The following is a 22,976-nucleotide window of genomic DNA, read 5'->3' on the forward strand; positions in this document are numbered from 1 at the left end:
GGAACTAATCTTCAAGTTGCACCATAACATTTAACCTCCACCCGTTAGCTGATTATGTATGATAAATGTCACAAGAACCATCTAATTGATTACAATGTTTTCTTACTGTTTTAGGCACTAATATAGGATTACTGTTATTGTTGTTTTTAAAAAGGCAATAGTTTCAATTTAATAAGCACTTATTCACCACCCAGCTCTCTGCTGGGCACTGAGAAGATAAAGAATCAAAGGAACTATATATAATATTCTCTATCCTTAGACTCTTGAGGATCTAGGAACAAGTGTCTTATGTGCTCAAAAGAACTAGAACAAAGATCCTGTCCCTCTCTCACGTTCCTGGGAGTGTGGGCCTCCAGTGGTAAGATGATTGCTAATCTAACATACTTCTGACCATCAGAGAATTGAGTACTGAAACCATGAGATCCTTCTCAACACTCTCAAGGATTGTCTTTAGTCAACTTCATTTGGCCTTTAAAACCTTGACTACAGGAAAATGTGCTAAAATGTCTACTTGCTATGGAGATAATTTTGTAAAGATAGTTTTCGCTATATTTTTGAGTCTGTTAAATATTAAGGTCCTGTATGAAACATTTTGCTTCCTAAATAAATAAGGGAAAAAAATAAGTATGCATTTTATCTTGTGAGAGTGAGAACTATATTTCTGAGAACTGTATAACATTGGCCACCAGGAAGCTCAGAACTGCAGAGCTATAAGAGCAATTTCCACGTCTGTTATAATAACTATAATATCGCTATGAAACTCAATGGGCTACATGCATGTTGTATTTTATCCTGTTTATCCTGGAATCCTATTCCACTTTTATCTTTCCTATCCTTGTTTTTTTTTCCCCCTTGTCTTACCATTTTGTTGCAGGTATCTCTGGCCTCAAAATCTTAAAGAATGATGCTGGTGTGTAAATATTTTATATATATATATGTGTATATATATATATATATATATTTGTTTTTCGAGGCAGAGTCTCACTCTGTCAGCCAGGCTGGAGTGCAGTGGCCTGATCTCAGCTCATTGCAACCTCTGTCTCCCAGGTTCAAGTGATTCCCTGCCTCAGCCTCCTAAGTAACTGGGACTATAGGCATGTGCCACCATGCCCAGCTAATTTTTGTATTTTTAGGAGAGACAGGGTTTCACCATGTTGGCCAGACTGGTCTCGAACTCTGGACCTCAGGTGATCCACCCACCTGGCCTCCCAAAGTGCAGGGATTACAGGCATGAGCCACCGCACCCAGCTGATAGTGTGTAAATAAATAAGCAAAAATAAAATATAAGGAACTAATCATAGCGGTGCCATTTGTTTCACTGTCTATATGAAAATAAAATGAAAAAAAAAAAACCTCATTCTTTTTTGTTTAAGGAAATAGAAAACCACCTTGATAAGGACACAGAAGGCTATGATGTGGTGCTTGATGCTATAGACACAATGCAGCGAGTCGCCTGGCATATCAATGACATGAAGCGGAAACACGAGCACGCGGTCCGGTTACAGGTGAGCCCGCGAGGTGTCGGTGCCCGGCAGGGTTGCAGGTGTACTGACTTACTGTTTTCCCAATAAAATATTAAGGCTGCTCAAGTACTGCACTACACTCATCGTCTTCAGTGTAGTTCTCCCTGAAAAAAGTTCAGGACATCAGTAATACCCATCATTGTCTAGTATGGCTATTTAAGAGAAAGGGATATTATAACTTTTTTTTTTTTTTGAGATGGAGTTTCGCTCTTGTTGCCCAGGCTGGAGTGCAATGGCACGATCTCCACTCACCACAACCTCTGCCTCTGGGGTTCAAGCAGTTATTCCCCCTCAGCCTCCCGAGTAGCTGGGATTACAGGCATGTGCCACCACGCCCTGCCAATTTTGTATTTTTAGTAGAGACGGGGTTTCTCCATGTTGGTCAGGCTGGTCTCGAACTCCCGACCTCAGGTGATCCGCCTGCCTTGGCCTCCCAAAGTGCTGGGATTACAGGCATGAGCCACCGCACCGGCCGACATTATAACTTTTAAGCTAATTGTTTGCTTATAGCCCCTTTGATGGTCTAAGTTACAATTTTGAGCCTCCTACTTCTATTAATTGCAAATTTAGTAATTCTTATTGAAAGCAACTTTCCCTAAACTATGTAAAGACTTTTTAAGCCTTTATTCCTCTGCCACCAGTTCCTGCAAAATCATGAGGTGGTGCGTGGGTGGTCATAGGCAGGGGACGCAGAGTAAGGGGAGCCAAGGCTGAACCAGCTCCTTTACAGTCACTTGGGACCTGACCCTCCAGCATGTCATTTCGGTTTCCTTTTTTTTTTTTTTTTGGAGACGAAGTTTCACTCTTGTCGCCCAGGCTGGAATGCAGTGGCACAGTCTCAGCTCACTGCAACCTTCGGCTCCCGGGTTCAAGCGATCCTCCTGCCTCAGCCTCCTTAGTAGTTGGGATTACAGGGGCATACCACCACGCCCGGCTCATTTTGTATTTTTAGTAGAGACGGGGTTTCACCAGGTTGGCCAGGCTTGTCTTGATCTCCTAACCTCTGGTGATCCACCTGCCTCAGCCTCCCAAAGTGCTGGGATTACAGATGTGAGCCACCGCACCTGACAGTTTCCTCATTTTTAAAATAAGACAGAGAAGTTTGCTAAAGGCCTATCCAGCACAAACATTTTGAGCCCTAAATCTTAAGGAACATTTGACAGCTGTTGGGCCAGTGATCATGCCCTGGGCACCTCAATAGATGCACTATTAAAAACAAAACAAGAGGCTGCATGGGCCCAGAGGCCAGTTCCAGGCTCCTGGCTGTGCCTAGAGTGAGATGGAAAAGCCCAAAGTGACTCCACACTATACAGAGTGGCCTTGCCTAACTCGGGAAAAAAGATACCTTATTTGGCTCGTAAGTCAGAACAAACTCTGTAGGTTTCAGGTATAGGCAGCCAGAGTGTGGTGTGATGCCACTGACTATCAAAAATCAGAGGAAGATGACATTCTAATCTTCCAGGCTGCTTTTGTTTTTTTTTTTTGCAACAGCAACAAAAGTTTAATACTTTATCATACAAGTGTTTTGCAGACATAATGTCGGAATCTATTGAATACAGTCATCCCCCCTATCCGCAGTTTCACTTTCTGCAGTTTCATTTGCCTATGGTCAACCAAGATTAGAAAATTTTTAAATGAGGGCCAGGAGTGATGGTTCATGCCTGTAATCCCTACACTTTGGGAGGCCGAGGCAGGCGGATCACTTGATATCAGGAGTTCGAGATCAGCCTGGCCAACATGGTGAAACCCTGTCTCTACTGAAAATATAAAAAATTAGCTGGGCGTGGTGGCACACGCCTGTAATCCCAGCTGCTTGGGAGGCTGAGGCAGGAGAATTGCTTGAACCCGGGAGGTGGATGCCATTGCACTCCAGCCTGGGTGACAGAGCGAGACTGTCTCAAAAAAAAAAAAAAATTAGCCGGGCGTGGTGGTGCACACCTGTAACCCCAGCTACTTGGGAGGCTGAGGTGGGAGAATCACTGGAACACAGGAGGCAGAGGTTGCAGTGAGCTGAGATCACATCACTGCACTCTAGCCTGGGAGACAGAGCAAGACTCCATCTCAAAAAAAAAAAAAAATTAAATGGAAAATTCTGGAAATAAACAATCTGTAAATTTTAAATTGTGCACCATTCTGAGTAGCATGATGAAATCTCACACTGCCCTTCTCCCTCCCACCTGGGACATGAATCACCCCTTTGTCCAGTGTATCCACACTGCCTACGGCCACTCACCTGTTACTCAGTAGCTGGCTTGGTTATCAGATCGACTGTCATGTTTTGCAATGCTTGTGTTCAAGTCAACCTTATTCTACTTCATCATGGCCCCAAAGCACAGAGTAGTGATGCTGACATATTGTTATAATTGTTCTAATTTATTATCAGTTATTGTTGTTAATATCTTTATGCCTAATTTATAAATCAAACTTTATCATAGGTATGTATTTGTAGGGAAAACATAGTATATTTAGGGGTCAATACTATCCCCAGTTCCGGTAATCCACTGGGGGTCTTGGAACATATCCCCTGCAGATAAGAGGGACTGCTGTATTCAGAAATGTCTGAATGGCTGGTTTTTCATACTATGTGAAGCTGCTTGATATTCTGAAGTCATTACTAAATCAGACTCTGGCTCAAACCAATACTCCATTTCTGTTCATTTCTGTTTTCAACCGGTAAAGTTTTTTGTTGTCTTGTGGGCTCCTTAATTAAATGGTGCTTGTGAATATTTTCATTTTTCAAATAATAAAATCAGCTTCCTTCAAAACACTGATTTCATATACAATAAATCCCACAGAAATGTCAAAGTCATGTTAGTTTATTTATCAATTTCCATTAAAAGCACTAAAACGGGGAGTGGGGCAAGTGGGGGTGGTTAATGAATACAAAACTTTACTTAGAATGAATAAGATCTAGGCCAGGCGCCGGGGCTCACACCTGTAATCCCAGCACTTTGGGAGGCCAAGTGGATCACCCGAGATTGGGAGTTTGAGACCAGCCTGGCCAACATAGTGAAACCCCATCTCTTCTAAAAATACAAAAATTAACCAGGCGTGGTGGTGGGTGCCTATAATCCCAGCTACTTGAGAGGCTGAGGCAGGAGAATCGCTTGAACCCAGGAGGGAGAGGTTGCAGTGAGCTGAGATTGTGCCACTGCACTCCAGCCTGGACAACAGAGCGAGACTCTGTCTCAAAAAAAAAAAAAAGAAAAAAAGAATGAATAAGATCTAGCATTTGATAGCACAACAGGAGGATTACAGTCAACAGTAATTTATAAAATAACTGAAAGTATAATTGGAATGTTCGTAACACAAAGAAATGATAAATGCTGGAGGTGACGGAGGCCCATTTACCCTGATGTGTTTATTATGCATTGTATGCCTGTCAAAATATATCATGTACCCCATAAATATATACACCTACTGTGTACCCATAAAATTTTAAAATTTTAACAAAAAAAGCACTAAAACATAAGTTAGGGGCAAAGAAAGGTTCATTTCCTTTCCCTGAGTAAGTAAATTTAAACTCAAGAAATTTCTGAGAAAATGATGTGGGTGATTTTATATAGGCTTTAGTTTTGCATTACTTATGTGTGGTATGAACTTCAGTATCCGGAAGAAAGTCTTCAAGTCAACAGCTCTGAAGGGTTTTTTTTTTTTTCCCAGAGAGGAGGGGGTGAGAAAAATCAAGGGAAGGGGCTGGGTGCGGTGGCTCACTTCTGTAATCCCAGCACTTTCAGAGATACAGGTGGGCAGATCACTTGAGGTCAGGAGTTGAAGACTAGCCTGGCCAACATGGCAAAACCCCATTTCTACTAAAAATGCAAAAAAATTTAGCCAGGCATGGTGATGGGCACCTGTAATCCCACCTACTCAGGAGGCTGAGGCAGGAGAATCGCTTGAACCGGGAGGTGGAGGTTGCAGTGAGCCCTGATCGCGCCACTTTCCTCCAGCCTGGGTGACAGAGCGAGACTCTGTCTCAAGAAAACAAAACAAAACAAAGAAAATCAAGGGAAAGAGGCCATACTGGTGGCCCCTGGACCTGGCTTTGGAACGATGTAAGGGCTGCTGTGAGCCACAGCACGGCATGATTAAGGAATGGAAATAAGTAATTAGCAGCTTGTCAGCTAACAGCCTGATTCATTGCTGTTAACCCTTAAGTGGCACCACCTGTAAATGCAGATTTATGTCATAGACCATCAGATACCACGTAGATAGTTAGACCCCGTCAGGGACGATTTGGCACCATTCTTGAGGCTCAACAGATGGGCCACCAAGCCCTTGGTGCCTGGCTTCTGCCTCCTGTAAATGCCATGGCCCATTCCCTTTCTCAGGAGATACAGAGTTTGCTCACTAACTGGAAGGGGCCAGACCTGACCAGCTACGGGGAACTGGTGCTTGAGGGAACCTTCCGCATCCAGCGAGCCAAGAATGAGCGGACGCTCTTCCTCTTCGACAAGCTGCTGCTCATCACGAAGAAGAGAGATGACACGTTTACATACAAAGCTCACATCCTGGTAGGTCTGCACGCTGGCCATGGGCAGGGACTCAGATCCCCAGTTCTGTTCCCTCCTGAGTGTGCCTCACCCTCTCTGCTCTCTCTGCTCTAGTGTGGCAACCTCATGCTTGTGGAGGTGATTCCAAAAGAGCCGCTCAGCTTCAGCGTCTTCCACTACAAGAATCCCAAGCTGCAGCACACAGTCCAGGTACCAGCCGGGCCCTGGCCTCTCCGCAAGGCCCCTTTGTGTAACGATGAGTGCTGTGTACCATGTGGCTTTTTGAGAGCGTTCTGGCCACATGGTCATTTCCCATCTCATCAGAGGGTCCTGTGGGTGGTGGAATCAAGTTGTCTGACTGTCTACATCTCGTCTTGGCAGGCCAAATCCCAGCAAGACAAACGCCTCTGGGTTCTGCACCTAAAGAGACTGATTCTGGAGAACCATGCAGCCAAGATTCCAGCTAAGGTAGGACACTGAATAATGCACAGTGAAATGGGAGAGAGATACAAGAATCGTTTGAACCTGGGAGGTGGAGGTTACTGTGAGCCGAGATCACATCATTGAACTCCAGACTGGGCGACAGAGTGAGACTGTCTCAAAATAAAAACAAAGAGACTGGGTCAAAAAAAAAAAAAAAAGAGTTTAGAATTAGAATCTGGGAGTGACAACGGTTAATCCGATCATTTAATTACTAATGAAGCCCAGCAAGGCATCCTGATAGGATAAATGTTCAACTTCATAATAAAGAGGCTGGCATGTGGTTCATACCTGTAATCCCAGCACTTTGGGAGGCCAAGGCAGGTGGAACACTTGAGCCTAGGAGTTCGAGACCAGCCTGGGCAACAAAGTGATACCCCCATCTCTACAAAAAATATAAAAGTTAGCACCAGGCATGATGGCACGCACCTGTAGTCCCAGCTACTCTGGGAGACTGAGGTGGGAGGATCACCTGGGTCCAGGAGGCAGAGGTTGCAGTGAGCTGAGATTGCATCACTGCACTCCAGCCTGGGTGACAGGGTCCAGACAGGGTCTCACTCTGTCACCCAGGCTGGAGTGCAGTGGCGCAATCTCCACACAAGAAAAAGCAAACTGCAACCTCTTGTGCCTCAGCCACCCGAGTAGCTGGGACTACAGGCGCGTACCACCACACCTGGCTAAATTTTGTATTTTTAGTAGAGACAGCAAGACCCTGTCTCAAAAAAAAGAAAGAAAGAAAGAAAGAAAATTGAGAGATAGAATATATAGGAACTACATCTCAGCTAAACCAGCCATTAACATCAAAAAGACTCACATGGGGCCAGGCACAGTGGCTCACTTTGGGAGGCACTAGCACCTTGGGAGGCTGAGATGGGCAGATCACCTGAAGTCAGGAGTTAAAGACCAGCCTGGCCAACATGGTGAATCCCCATCTCTACTACAAATACAAAAATTAGCTGGGTGTGGTAGCACGCGCCTGTAGTCCCAGCTACTCAGGAGGCTGAGGCAGGAGAATCGCTTGAACCCAGGAGGCGGAGGTTGCAGTAAGCCGAGATCGTGCCATTGCACTCCAGCCTGGGTGACAGAGCAAGATCCTGTCTCAAGAAAAAAAAAAAAAAAATTCACATGAATCGCAGGCTCTGTGGAGGTGGTGGTGTTTTTCCTTTTGGGGCTTAAAAGAAGATCAAGTTATGAGAATTATTCAAAGGTGCATGAAGCACCTATGGGTGTAAAGCTGTGCTGGGTCCCATGAGGGTGCTCGGGAGACAAGATACAGATTCAGCCAAGAAGGAATCTGTAGATGGGGAGCCATCTGCCAAGCCATGAACCATTTGCCAACCATGAAGACGTAACAGAGTATAACCCAGGTGTTGTGGAAGAATAAAGTGTTCAATTGTGTTGAATGGAGAGAAGAAGGAAAACATCTTTTACCTCAGTCTTAAAGGATAGGGATTTTTTTTTTTTTTTTAAAGACAGGATCTTACTCTGTCGCCCAGGCTGGAGCACAGTGGTGCAAACATGGCTCACTGCAGCCTTGACCTCCTGGGCTCAAGAGATCCCACCACCTCAGCCTCCCAGAGTAGCTGGGACCACAGGCTTGTGCCACCACACCAAGCTAATTTTTGTATTTTTGGTAAAGGTGTAGTCTCATCATCTTGCCCAGGCTGGTTTCAAACTCCTGGGTTCAAGTGATCTGCCTGCCTCAGCCTTTCCAAAGTGTTGGGATGACAGGCATGAGCCACTGTGCCCAGTCTTAGGAATATTTTTATTAAGTGGGAAAAAAGGAATTAAGGGAACCAGACCTAGAGACCTGCATTAAAAAAAAAAAAAAAGAGAGAATGAATGCGCTGTGTTCAGGGTGCACAGACGGTGCCAGGATGGGAGGGCTGAGTTCTCAGGGACTGAGGCAGGGGCTGGGGCAGGGACGGGAAGGGCAGGAGCCCCTGGAGGGCTGTGAGCATGCGCTCTGAGGAGTCTGGACGCGTTCACACTGGGAAATTACTGCAGGCTTTGGAGGAAGGGGACATGGCGCGGTCAGTCCTGTGTTCTGAGAGTGTAACTTTGGGGACAAGGTGACAAATAAGTGGCAGGAGTGAGGTTGGAGGCTGGAGAAGATAGTAACCCACCACCATGGCCTAGAAAGGAGCTGAGCAGTGCTGCCGTGGAGCCACAGCAACAGAGGGAACAAATGCAGAAAGTGCCACTGAGGCAGGAGGCAGGATTTTGCCCACTAAAAGTCAAGGCTGAGTCAGGGGTTGAAGGAGAGCATGGTACTGTGAGTTCTGAGACAGACAGGGAGAGGAACCCGTGAGATGGGAGTGAGAGAGAGGAGCCCTCTGCTCTCACTGGCACCTGTGCTGCTGGGCAGGGTCAGCCACAGGTGGAAATTCAGGTCTTGGAAGCTAAGGATCAGGAGACTCTTGCTAGAGGCAGTAATTGAATCCCTAAGGTTTAACAAGATGGCCCACAAAAATGTGCAAAGGAAAGACGAACCCTTGGGAATCCCAACATCTAAGTGATCAGCAAGCGGGTGGGGGGATTTGGAGAACAGCCAAAGAAAGATTGAAAGAGTAGCAGAGGAGGCAGGGAGGATGTCTGAGGAGGAGGCGCTGCACTAACAAGGAAAAAGAACATCTCAGAGACGGGGGAGACACAGTCTCAAAGGCTGCCGAGGTCAAGGAGATTTAAACAGAAAAGCAGATTTTATATTTGGCAACTAAGAGAAAAGGGAGAGATCACAGTGGGTTGCAGAAAAAGGGGGATTAAGAAGGAACAGAAATGGGTATAGACTTTTTTATATATAAAGTTCACAAAAGGAAGAAAAAATGATAGTTTGGAGAGAAAAGCAAGAGCAAAGCAAGACTTCTTGTCTGGGTCGAATGCCGAGTCCATGAGCAGATGGCAGGGAAGGAGGAGGAAGGTGGGAGAGGAGACAGTGGCTCACTTCCTGTTGGAACGGGGCCTGGGGAGGTGGGAAGGAAGAGGATGGGACACACAGGAATAGGGGCTCATCTTGGAAAGGGCTGGAAGCATCTCTCTGAACCAAGGGAGAAAAAGATGAAAGACAGAGGAACTTTGAGGTGGACTTGGGGGAAGACAAAGGGTTTGATTTCACTCATGCAGATGATAAAGTCATCTGCTGAGTGAGTGAAGCAGAGAGCAGGGGTGTCTGAGGGAAAGTGGAAAGGATCAGAAGAACACTTGCTAAAGAAAATGGACCAGGCCAGGCGCGGTGGCTCACACCTGTAATCCCAGCACTTTGGGAGGCGGAGGCAGGCAGATCACGAGGTCAGGAGATCAAGACCATCCTGGCTAACACGGTGAAACCCCATCTCTACTAAAAATACAAAAAATTAGCTGGGCGTGATGGTGGGCACCTGTAGTCCCAGCTACGCGGGAGGCTGAGGCAGGAGAATGGCGTGAACCCGGGAGGCGGAGCTTGCATTGAGCCGAGATCACGCCACTGCACTACGGCCTGGGCGACAGAGTGAGACTCTGTCTCAAAAAAAAAAAAAACAAAATGGACCAGTCACTAGAGATGACTAGAATAGCCTGTGAAAGACATCAAAGACCCAACTGAAGCTGGCCCCCATGAATCAGTGTGATGACGTCATTTCAAAATCTGCTCAGCAGCTTGGAAACTACTGGTGAAAACCGTGGTGTGTGTGGGTTCCTCCAGGTTGGGAACCGGCAGAGCTGGTAGGGGAAGGTTCCCAGGGCGGGGGTGGGGAGGGTGCCAGTGAGCACGCAGTTGCAGTAATTGGGCATGACATTAGGCTGAGTGAAGAGGAAAACCAGCTGGCAACAGAGGCGTGGGGTGAGGGACTGCAGTATTGTCATAAAGCCTGGTTCAGCAGGACTTAATGTGAGAGAGAAGGAAATACACTAATCTGTAACTGAAGAAGGGACTTTTGGAGTCCTGCCTTAGAGGTGGGACGGTTTTGAGTGTGATCAGGTTCTGGAGGTGGCTCTGATTCTGTGCTGCTGCTCTGGAGTGGAGGAAAAGGTCATTAGAGAGAAAGTCGTCAAGGAACTAGGGTGGTGGGTGGATTATTCCCATGGGTGGTGAAACAGTCCAAGTTGGGGCTGGGAGGAGTGAGGTGGAGCAGACAATGGGATGATGGTCATGAAAATTGAACTGGGTGGAAAATAAGGGCTGAGATTTCTGAGAAAGGGGACAGTCTGTTTTGTTCTCTGTATATTTTGACAAGCGTTTGAAGCTTGTTCTCAGGACTGCCAGCAATGATTTGGTCCTCAGGAAATGAATGTGCATAGGTGTGGACTTGGACCTAAGCATGAGTTTTCATTTCGTCAGGGTGTTATGAGATGAAAGGGAGCTCATGCAGAAAGGGGACTGCATTTTCTTTATGATTAGTCATTTTGTTGCTGGCCTGGTACCTTAGAATGCCCTTCTGAGCAATGGCAGAGTATCTTTGATGGGCCCCACCTATTGTTTACCTGTCTGCTGGGAAAATCAAAATTGCTAACAAGATTCTGAAAGGCAGTTACAAAATGAGACCCCCTTACATACCTGTCTTTCTCCCACACTAGGCGTGTGTGCCTCAGGAAGTTCCCTTTAAGTATTCAAATGGTTAATATAGTCAATATAACATCGTACCTTCTCCCCAAGTTGTCAATCCCTTCTATCTAAAAACATCTTTTCAGTTACAACTTATTGAGCATACACACTGTGCTGAGTACTTTATATTCTTATTTCACCCTCACCAAAATATGTTATGAGGTAGTTCTTATTCTTCCCATTCTAGAAAAAATAAAAACAGAGGCTGAGAGACATTAAATAAACTGCCCAAGTTTATATAACTAGTACATGACCAAGCCTGGATTTAAACCCAGGTCTATCTGGCTCCAAAGAGCATCCTAACCACATTATTCCCACTGGCAATAAAAACACTTTTGTTTTGTTTTGTTTTGTTTTGAGACAGGGTCTCACTCTGTCACCCAGGCTGGAGTGCAGTGGTGCAATCTCCATACAAGAAAAAGCACACTGCCACCTCCACCTTCTGTGTTCAAGTATTCTTGTGCCTCAGCCACCCGAGTAGCTGGGACTACAGGCGCACACCACCACACCTGGCTAATTTTTGTATTTTTAGTAGAGATGAGGTTTCACCATGTTGGCCAGGCTGGTCTCGAACTCCCGGCCTCAAGTGATCCACCTGCCTCAGCCTCCCAAAGTGCTAGGATAGGATTACAGGCACAAGCCACCACACCCAGCCTCAAACACGCTTGTCTAATATACTTTATTCACTATAATGTAATCATAATTTTCTATTTAAGCAGGATTATTATTAAAGTGAACTTTCCACATCTTTCCTCGAGATTATTTCTTATTTTCCTAAAGTTTTCAAAATGTATTTCTATTATTTCTGTGAAATAAATGCATAGTGGGAAATTTTAAACATCAAGAAATGTATCATCAGTCTAATAATGTCAACACAGCTGTGGGAAACTCATTAGTTACAGCCTCCCAGCTGCCTGCCGTTCTTTTAATTCAGTGATGGTCCTTGGCTGACACCTAGTGGAAAACCTGGAAACAGTACTTTAAAAATTAAATGTCCAGACAAAAAAAAATTCTTGAAGTCAGCTTTACAGATACCAGGGAACTTCTTGGAAATAGCCATATTGCCCATTAGTATATGTGATAAATAAATTTAACTCTTCTCCAAATTAATTGAGAATAAAGGTGAAGGTATTTTGCATTTTATATATTAGTATGTTTCTGTAATTGCACTTCCCAGAGACTGAGCTAACATTTGTGTTTGCAAGTAATTTCAACTCATAATCTCAAACTCTGAATGTACGAGAGAGATAGCTATCAGTGTTACAAAAATTGAAGCATTTGTTTTCTCTAAGGTGACTGTGTTGAGGCTCCCCCAAGCCCCACACTTTTTCACTAAACATGATCGCCACTTAGCCGAAATATTTGTACTGGGATATCACAGATGGTAGCAAAATAGAGTAAAATTATTTTAAAAGTTATTTTTAGCATAGTGTTTTGTAGGTTAAATTATACTACCCTTAAAAAATGAAAATGACTTTAAAGAGGCAAGAAAGGCTACAATCCCCTAGGACAGTGGTCTTCAACCTTTTGGGCACCAGGGATTGGTTTTGTGGAAGACAAAACCTCCACGGATGGAGGCAGGGGGAGGCTTTTGGGATGATGAAAGCACATTACGTTTATTGTGCACTTTATTTCTATTACTATATGGTAATATATAATGAAATCGTTCTACAGCTCACCATAATGTGGAATCAGTGGGAGCCCTGAGCTTGTTCTAGCCCTGAGCAACTAGACGGTCCCATCTGGGGGTGATGGGAGACAGCGACACCCCAAGTGTGTTGCTTATGTCCAGTCTTCTCTCATCTTATTTTGGTCACTGTCACTGCAGAAAACCCTGCTTCACAAAGATAGGATGTTGGAAATGGAAGCAGGCTTTTGTGCTTTTGTGGCAATCTCAGGATATTCGCCTGGACTTTAATCCAGAATGTATGGAGATTTGAAGTTGTCTCAAACATACTTTTTTTTTTTTTTTTTGAGATGGAGTCTCATTCTGTCGCCTAGGCTGGAGTGCAGTGGTGCTGCAACCTCTGCCTTCCCAGGTTCAAGCAATTCTCCTGCCTCAGCCTCCTGAGTAGCTGGGGTGTCAGGCACACACCACCACGCCCAGCTAATTTTTGTATTTTTAGTAGAGACGGTTTCACCATGTTGGTCAGGCTGGTCTTGAACTCCTGACCTCGTGATCTGCCCGCCTCAGCCTCTCAAAGTGCTGAGATCATAGGTGTGAGATACCATGCCCGGCCTCAAACATACTTTTAAGGCCACCGGATGCAGCTGTACAATTGAAGTACATCAACTCACTTGCCACGATAAAGCCTGCCACCAGATGCAGCTTAATTGCCCCTTGACACTCACTGACAGGGTTTTGATATGAATCTGCAAGCAATTGATTTATTATGGTCTCTGTGCAGTCAAACCTCTCTGCTAACATTAATCTGCTCCTCAGTGCTAGCATCACTGCCTCAGCTCCACTTCAGATCATCAGGCATTAGATTCTCACAAGGAGTGCTGCAACCTAGATCCCTCGCATGCATGATTCACAGTAGGGTTCACACTCCTATGAGTATCTAATGCTGCCACTGATCTGATAGGAGGCAGAGCTCAGGCTGTAATGCGAGCCATGAGGAGCCACTGTAAATCCAGACGAAGCTTCTCTCGCTTGCCCACCACTCACCTCCTGCTGTGCGGCCCAGTTCCTAACAGGCTATGAACTAGTACTAGTCTGTGGCTCGGGGGTTGGGGACCCCTGCCCTAGGAGAGTGGGTGGAACTCACCAGTTGAGCTGATCATTGAATCCTAATGACCATTCTGAAAGAGAGGCTCCCTGATCCCACTGTCCAGTTGAGCTCGGAGAGCACCCACCTAGTGAAGTGCCTGAGCTGGGATCACAGACATTGTCCTTCAGGGCCGTCTCACTCTGGGAGATTCTGGGGCACACAGAAGAGATGGGAGGTGCAGGGAGTTGGGGAAACAGAGAGACTTAGCTCATGATAATCACAGCATTCTGCAGGAGGAAAGACAACAATGAGAGGAAACTTCCAGCAGCCATTTTGCAATTAACTCAAAATAGTTACAAGGCCATAGTGTCATCGTGAGGGCTGGTGATAAAGATACCAGGCTCCGTGCCTTGAGCTTTTGAGTCAGTAGATCAGGGTTGGGTGGCAAGAATCTGCATTTTTTTTTTTTTTTTTTTGAGACGGAGTCTTGCTCTGTCGCCCAGGCTACAGAGCTGGCTCAATCTCGGCTCACTGCAACCTCTGCTTCCTGGGTTCAAGCGATTCTCCTGCCTCAGCCTCCCTATTAGCTGGGATTACAGGCACCCGCCACCATGCCTGGCTAATCTTTGTATTTTTAGTAGAGACGGGGTTTCACCATATTGGCCAGGCTGGTCTTGAACTCCTGACCTTGTGATTGTGATCTGCCCGCCTCAGCCTCCCAAAGTGCTGGGATTACAGGCGTGAGCTACCGCGCCCAGCCGAGAATCTGCATTTTTAATAAGCTGGCCAATGAGTGCTGATGATCAGCCAGGCTTCGGAACCAGCCTCCCTCCCTCCTCTTTCACAGGATTGGGGGTGCAGTCTTAGCTCTGGTGCCTTGATGGTGTAGCAGCTATTACCCACTTGAGGGCGCTCATCTGCTTGAATTCCCTGCACTGTGTGTAAATGCTTAACATAAATAGCGAGTTTTTAAACGTTTTTAAAAATCTATTTATTCAGGTGGGATAAGATCTGTGTTGAGATTTGGAGTTTAAAGAAAAAAAAAAGCAATTGGAATTACAGCTCTACTTTCTCTCTTTCAGGCCAAGCAAGCAATCCTTGAAATGGATGCCATTCGTAAGTTTTATTTCCTTAACACAATTTGAAATTTCATTGTCTGTTTGTATCTATCACATTTTCTATCTTAAAGTTCATGAAAATGTCGATTGTTAGAAAATAGTATCTCTGTATTCACTGTTTTCACAAATTGGGTAGACAGTATAATCCCTTCTAAGCACGTTGACTTGTTTCTACATTGCTTCTCCCAGGTTTATCTGAGTCCCTTGATGGCTGGCCACTGTTTGGGTTTCTGCATCAACTAACAATGTCAGTTATGTCTCCAGGGTCAACTCTACCCCTACCCCCGCCCCAACCTCTACCACCACCAAAAACCAGAGCTTCACAATGCATTTCTCACTTCATCCCTAACAAAATGTTGATTATCTGCAAGAATCACAATCACTTCGTAGTATTGGTTTTCCTGATGCAGCAGAAACTTCGAAAATCACAACCACCTCACATATGTGCATATATTTCTAGGCTTACAAAAGTAGAAGAGAATAAATATTACAGGTCCTTCCTATTAAATAAGACCTTATTCAACAGCAGTTATCACATCTTTGTTATTTTTCAGATTAAATAGAATAAAAAGAGAAAACAGTGGCTTTAAATGCAGTCAGGTCTGCTGGAAACTTGTACTGAAAACACTTCTACTTTACTTAACCCTTTCATAAGACCTTACTTTGAGGAATCAAGTGCAAACGTTGATTGCCTTCCCTCCAGCCTGGCACTTGTTAACTCCCCAGGGGGAAAAGCAGCATCAGCAAAGTGGAAACAGGTGCATTCCCACCATCGCTGCAGCTGAGGCTCCCATCTCGCATCCAACAGACCCGAGAAATGATGCCCAGAGCTCCCCAGTGGAGTGCTAGGCTGTATTCTCTAGACATCAACATTTCACCCGCAGAAATTGCCTTCAGATTTTTTTTTTTTTTTTTTTGGCCGGGTGTGGTGGCTCATGCCTGTCATCCCAGCTAATAGACTCCTAGAAGTCCCAATGTAAACAAAAAGCCCTGAGATACATATACAGCAGCAATTATGGGAGGAGGATCATATCCATGTCAGATGAAAAAGAATAAATCCATATAGGCCGGGCATGGTGGCTCACACCTGTAATCCCAGCACTTTGGGAGGCCGAGGTGGGTGGATAACCTGAGGTCAGGAGTTCAAGACCAGCCTGGCCAACATGGTGAAACCCCATCTCTACTAAAAATACAAAAATTAGTCAGGCATGGTGGCACGCGCCTGTAGTCTCAGCTTCTCGGGAGGCTGAGGCAGGAGAATCGCTTGAACTTGGGAGGTGGAGGTCAGCAGTGAGCCGAGATCATGCCACCGCACTTCAGCGTGGGTGACAGAGCAAGACTCTGTCTCAAAAATAATAATAATAATAAATCCATATAAATCTACACTAGCCATAACCATTTTCTGAGAAGCCCCTGACACCACAGTCCCACTGATGCACGTGGTTATCTTTACAGATCATCCAGGCTTCTGTTACAGTCCTGAGGGAGAGACGAAAGCACTGTTTGGCTCTAAAGAAGGTTCTGCTCCATATCGGCTGAGAAGAAAATCTGGTAAGTAAGATGTTGTCATAAAAATTTAATTCTAATCGGGGACTGGCAATGAAAGTCCCTTTGAGTCTGACAAAAGGGAATGTTCTGTCTGGTTTCTCAGCTCACTGCCGGTCTGAATACATTTGCGGCTGCCTTAAGATGGGACTCATGAGCTTTTGATCTAAAACTCTTTTCTCTGTAATCCCAGCACTTTGGGAGGCCGAGGCAGGTGGGTCACCTGAGGTCAGGAGTTCGAAACCAGCCTGGCCAACATGGAGAAACCACATCTCTAGTAAAAATATAAGTTAGCCAGGCGTGGTGGTGGGCGCCTATAATCCTAGCTACTTGGGAGGCTGAGGCAGGAGAATCGCTTGAACCCAGGAGACGGAGGTTGCAGTGAGCCAAGATCGTGCCACTGCACTCCAGCATGGGCGACAGAGTGAGACTCTGTCTCAAAAAAAAAAAACTTCTTTTCTACTTAATGTTTCCCAGTGACTATCAAGCATGCCAGTCAACTAATTTTGCTTTGTACATCTTACCATTGACATGCAGATACTTAAGCTGTATTTGCTGTTGCTAATGAAAAATCACATCCTATGAGTGACACACACAAAAGATTATCCAAAGCTAAAATTTTAATTCATATTTGCTGCACCAGACTCCATGAACTATTGTCTTAGTTCAGACAGGTTTGGGGTTTTATTTGAAGCATTCTGTATTCATTACCCACTTTATGCTTTGCTAAGGACTAGGAATGCAAGGATAAATAATCCATGTGACTCCTGATTGCAAGGAGCTCATTTTTTGCAAGAGACAAAAAATGCAAATAAGGCCGGGCGCAGTGGTCACGCCTGTAATCCCAGCATTTTGGGAGGCTGAGGTGGGAGGATCACCTGAGGTCAGGAGTTTGAGACCTGCCTGGCCAACATGGTGAAACCCTGTCACTACTAAAAATACAAAAATTAGCCCGGCGTGTTGGCAGACACCTGTAATCCCAGCTACTTGGGAGGCTGAGGCAGGAGAATTACTTGAACCCGGGAAGCAGAGGTTGCAGGGAGCTGAGATCGCACCATTGCACTCCAGCCTGGGAGACAAGAGTGAATCTCAGTCTCAAAAAAAAAAAAAAAAGAATGTACAATTGAACATCATCAGCTTGTAGGTGTTAGTGAAGCTGAGGAAGCTGCTCTGCTACTGACAGGATTGAAAAAGTCAGATTTTGCTTTTCTGTTGGGTGACTCCTGATAACACAGCATAACATTTATTCTACCATTTTAGCAGAGTGAATGTCTTGCTCCTGTGTATCTCTGAGCAATGGGGATTTTGTTAAATTTGATGCAAAAGTTATAGAGCTCTGTTAATCTGTCAGTAGGCTCATAATCCTTTTATAAAGAGTGAAGAAAAAGGTTTGATTTGGTTTTGCCAATGATACTGGCTTTGTTTTGTCTCCCAGAACCTTCCTCACGGTCACATAAAGTTTTGAAGACCAGTGGTAAGTCATAAAATATATTTTCCTGTTTCATTCTTGTTGATATTCACTAAATCGAACCACACAAAAATAAATGCCAGATAAATTACAGATTGACAGAGTTGATTTGATTACAAAAAGATTAACTTCTGTAAATAAAAGTGTCCCATTATAAAATATATAGTCAAAGCCAGGCACAGTAGCTCACACCTGTAATCCCAGCACTTTGGGAGGCCAAGGCAGGCGGCTCTGTTGAGGCCAGGCCTTCGAGACTAGCCTGGCCAACATGGTGAAACCCCGTCTCTACTAAACATAAAAAATTAGCCAGTCCTAGTGGCTTGTGCCTGTAATCCCAGCTACTTGGGAGGCTGAGGCAGGAGAATCGCCTGAACCGCCTGGGAAGCAGAGGTTGCAGTGAGCCGAGATCACACCATTGCACTCCAGCCTGGGCAACAGAGTGAGTCCGTGTCACAAAAAATAATAATAATAAAATTTAAAATAAAATATACCGTCAAATGACATAAAATACTTGTAATATATTTGACAGGCATAAAAAGATTAATATTCCTATTATATAAAGAAGCTCCATACATCAAAAAGAAAACACAGAGGACTCTTTTATTTTATTTTATTTTTTTTTATTTTTTGAGACAGAGTTTGCTCTTGTTGCCCAGGCTAGAGTGCAATAGCGTGATCTCGGCTCACCTCAACCTCTGCCTCCCGGGTTCAAGTGATTCTCCTGCCTCAGCCTCCCGAGTAGCTGGGATTACAAGCATGTGCCACCACGCCTGGCTAATTTTGTATTTTTAGTAGAGATGGGGTTTCTCCATGTTGGTCAGGCTGGTCTCGAACTCCCAACCTCAGGTGATCCACCCGCCTTGGCCTCCCAAAGTGCTGGGATTACAGGCGTGAGCCACCACGCCCAGCCCAAAGGACTCAAAAAAAAAAAAAAAAAAAAAAAAAAGAATATAATTGGGCAGTTTCACAAAAACACATAAACTGGCAATAAAAATTTTAAATGGCCATCCATATTCATAATCAGAAAATCCATACATTTAAATGAAATAAATAGAAGGGAAAAAACTATGAACTTGGCCAAAACATATAGAAAAATAGTCACTCCAAAACTGTTGGTGGGAGTAAGTTTTTGCAACGCTTCAGGGGCAAAATTTGGTAATAGTCATTTGAGTTTAAAAATGTACATTTGCTCTTAACCCAACAGTTTCACCTGCACAGATGTACTTACCCACATGTAGACAGATGTGCGAGTTTGTTCTTTGCAGTATTGGTAGCAGGACACTCTATAAAAATGCCCATGCAGTTGGAAATATACTTAAAGAAATTGTAATACATCCATACACACAATGGAATATTCTACAGCTGTCAAAAATAAAGCAGATCTCTACCTGTTCACAAGAGTGTCCACATATATTTAGCAGAATATACAAAGTTGCATATTGGATCCTTATTTTAAAAGTGAAACAGGCTGGGCGTGGTGGCTCACGCCTGTAATGCCAACACTTTGGGAGGCCAAGGAGGGTGGATCACCTGAGGTCAGGAGTTCGTGACCAACCTGGCCAACATGGCAAGATCCCATCTCTACTAAAAATACAAAAATTCACCAGGCGTGGTGGTTATGCCTGTAATCCCAGCTACTGGGGAGGCTGAGACACAAGAATCGCCTGAACCCGGGAGGCAGAGGCTGCAGTGAGCCGAGATTGTGCCACTGTACTCCAGCCTGGACGACAGAGCGAGACTCTATCTCAAAAAAAATAAAAAATAAATAAAAGCAAAACAGTTATGGTGGGGTGGGAGTAGTGCAGGAGCTGGAATGATAAACATTCAGCTGTTAACTGTTGTTTCCTCGGAGGATGGGATCTGTGGAGAGGGAAGGACTTCATATGCTTCCGTAATCATCTTTAAAGGGGAGACACCCATAATTAGGCTAGCTCTAAGGGTGTCTTCTGTAAGGATGTGGCTATGTAAATCTCTCCCCACAATTCCACTGGCAACACCCCTTCTTTGCAAGAAAGCTGCATCTTTCAGTTAAAACCAATAAAATGTCAAAAAATCAGCAGAAACAATATCATCTTTACATAATTGTCATGGCACGGGGCATGTGCAATTTCTTTTTCAGGAAACAACACATTTTTGTTCGGAAGCTTTTGAAATATCTTGAACATGAATTAGTTAATGGCTGTCACGGATTAAGGAAGACAGCTAGTGCTCAGATGCATGTAAGGTTGTTTGATGTAGTGTGGGGTTATGCAGCTGGGAGAGCTGACAGGGATTTTCTGAAAATTAGATCTATAGGGCCCAGAAGTCACTTGGGCTTCAATTACTAGTAATAAGTTTCTAAGTTCTATAAAATATTAGTGCTTACTTATATAGGAGGTACATTTTCATTCTCAAACTTGAAAAAAAACTTTTATTTTTCAGAAACAGCACAAGACATCCAAAAGGTAAGCTCTATCTCATTTCTTACTTGGAAATGTTCACTTCAGGCACCTTTCATAGGTGTCCCTTCCCCATCTCTGTCATCCCCAGCCCGTATTCCAAGTGTCAACAGTTATTTTACATTTTGGAAATTTGGTATTTTACATTTTGAATTATTTACATTTGATTTAAGCAAAGACTCATCCTTATCAACTTCTTCCCTTTCCCCAGCCCACATCTGAGAACCATGGTGATTATTTATTCATCCTCTGCCCCATATCACACCTCAGAGCCTGTAACCTTACCTTAGGGTGTAATACCTGCCCGGTGCTCACGTGAGCCACCTCACATTGTCCTTTGCCTCCACCCGTGTAAGACCAATGCCCCTGCCTCCTGGATATAACTCCCTCCTCCAAGCGCGAGCCTTCATTCACAAGGGCGAGGGGCCCCCTTCTAAGAATATGGTTCTGCTGCTGACGTAAGAGGTGATGACGTATGATCGAATGAGACTTTGTCATATCAAGTTTTGATTTTTCTTCCCCTGACAAAAGCTTAGGAGAGGGAGAATAAGAATGGTATACTGTATTGGAAGATACTATATCCAACTGTATTGCCTATGAAGAATAGGTATTTTCTCCTGACCTGAGTGGTTTGTCCAGTGTGGCTACTGATCAGTTGGCTTAATTAACAATTCTTAGAGAACTGATCATGGCTCCTTGTTTAATGTTCTGTATCTAGAAGAACATGGCTGTGAAACCTCTCCCTACAATCTCATTTCCACCATGGCTTAGCACAGAAGCAAAGCGACCTTGTTGATAAACGTTGTATCTTTCCATTAAAACCAAGAAAATGTCTAAAAATCAACGTAGTCTTTTTTTTTTTTTCTTTTGAGACTGGATCTCGCTCTGTTGCCCAGGCTGGAGTGCAGTGGTGCAATCTCGGCTCACTGCAACCTCTGACTCCCGGGTTCAAGCAATTCTCCTGCCTCAGCCTCCCAAGTAGCCTAGTAGCTTGGACTACAGGCACCCGCCACTATGCCCAGCTGATTTTTGTATTTTTAGTAGAGACGGGGTTTCACCAAGTTGGCAACGCCAGTCTGGAACTCCAGACCACAGGTGATCCACCCGTCTCGGCCTCCCAAAGTGCTGGGATTACAGGCATGAACCACCGCACCCGGCTGAACATAATCTTAACCTTTAAGTGATTGTCATGGCTGAGGTGTGCGCATTTTTTTTTCAGGTAGTACATGCTTTTGTTTGGAAACGTGTGAAACTTATTAATTGGTTCATTGTCCTGAAATATGGCATAAGGTTTTGGTTTCATAAGTGGGGTCACTGCAGAGGGCTCCCTGCTCTTCAAAGCAGCCATAGTAGCATTGTGGAGCCATGCCCTCTCAGTGCTAAAAGAAGGAATCTCCCCATCAAAGAGTTCTAGAGATTCAATCTCAGGAGCTGCTTGAAAACTTTCTACAGCAGTGCTCAAGCCAAGTCCATATGGGCATAATCAAACCTTATGAAATCAAGAGGCAAGAAAGAAAACATCCATGCTTTTTTTGTGATAAAATTCCATCTCCTAATAGTAATGTGCTGAAGGTATATTAAATTCAAGGAGAGCAGATTTACTGATGATTAAAGAGTTTGTAACAGCCAGGTGTGGTGGCTCACACCTGTAATCCTAGCACTTTGGGAGGCCAAGGTTGGCAGATCACTTTGAGCTCAGGAATTCAAGATCAGCCTGGGCAACATGGCAAAACCCCCTCTCTACAAAAAAAAGTACAAAAATGAGCTGGGTGTGGTGGCTTGTGCCTGTGGTCCCAGCTACTTGGGAAGCTGAGGCTGGAGAATCACTTCGGCCAGGAAGCAGAAGTTGTAGTGAGCTGAGATAGTGCCACTGCACTCCAGCCTGGGCAACAGAGTGAGATTCTGTCTCATAAATAAATTAATAAGTAGTTTATAACAGGAACTATTCCTTAATAATAGCTTAATATTTCTCCCAGAATATATATTCTGAGGCTGCGTACATGTGTGTATGAGGTGGTTAAGCTCATGTATAAGCTGTGGATTAAGACATGGATTCAAATCCGTTTCTGCCATTTATAAACTGTGTGACTACAGGCAAATTGCTTAACCTTACCAGGACTTAGTTTCCTAATTTACAGAACTGTTAAAAAGATTAAATGCAACATGTTCTTAAAAGTGCTTATTAATGGAATATTTGGCACAAAGCAAGTGTTCTATAAATGATAGCTAATATCGGCCCAGCACGGTGGCTCACGCCTGTAATCCCAGAACTTTGGGAGGCTGAGGTGGTTGGATCACCTGAGGTCAGGAGTTTGAGACCAGCCTGGCCAACATGGTGAAACCCCGTCTCTACTAAAAATACAAAAAAATCAGCTGGGCGTGGTGGTGGGCGGCTGTAATCCCCAGCCACTCAGGAGGCTGAGGCAGGAGAATTGCTTAAACCCAGGAGGTGGAAGTTACAGTGAGCTGAAATCGTGCCATTGCACTCCAGCCTGGGCAACAAGAGCAAAAAAGGCTGGGCGCGGTGGCTCACACCTGTAATCCCGGCACTTTGGGAGGTCACAGCGGGCGGATTGCCTAAGCTTGGGAGTTCACGATCAGCCTGGCCAACACAGTGA

General features: G+C 44.6%; 1 protein-coding gene across 21 annotated transcripts in view; it reads left to right on the forward strand.

Moving 5' to 3' along the window:
- PLEKHG1 (pleckstrin homology and RhoGEF domain containing G1) overlaps positions 1–22,976 on the forward strand; it is a 242,838-nt gene that overhangs the window by 202,492 nt on the left and 17,370 nt on the right. For 19 of the 21 annotated variants that reach the window (XR_001718844.4, XM_016956483.4, XM_054686943.2 and 16 more), the window contains 8 exons: positions 1,374–1,505; positions 5,855–6,037; positions 6,131–6,226; positions 6,398–6,484; positions 14,872–14,905; positions 16,363–16,458; positions 17,888–17,926; positions 20,342–20,364. Coding sequence is in view for 20 of the 21 variants with exons in the window: in XM_016956483.4 (XP_016811972.1) it covers positions 1,374–1,505; positions 5,855–6,037; positions 6,131–6,226; positions 6,398–6,484; positions 14,872–14,905; positions 16,363–16,458; positions 17,888–17,926; positions 20,342–20,364 (690 nt within the window). In the remaining variant the exon portion in view is untranslated. The remainder of the gene's footprint in view (positions 1–1,373; positions 1,506–5,854; positions 6,038–6,130; positions 6,227–6,397; positions 6,485–14,871; positions 14,906–16,362; positions 16,459–17,887; positions 17,927–20,341; positions 20,365–22,976) is intronic. The other 2 variants (XM_016956477.3, XM_063812678.1) reach the window with 1 other exon arrangement.

This window comes from Pan troglodytes, chromosome 5 (genome assembly GCF_028858775.2).
Source record: "Pan troglodytes isolate AG18354 chromosome 5, NHGRI_mPanTro3-v2.0_pri, whole genome shotgun sequence".
Lineage (NCBI taxonomy): Eukaryota > Metazoa > Chordata > Mammalia > Primates > Hominidae > Pan > Pan troglodytes.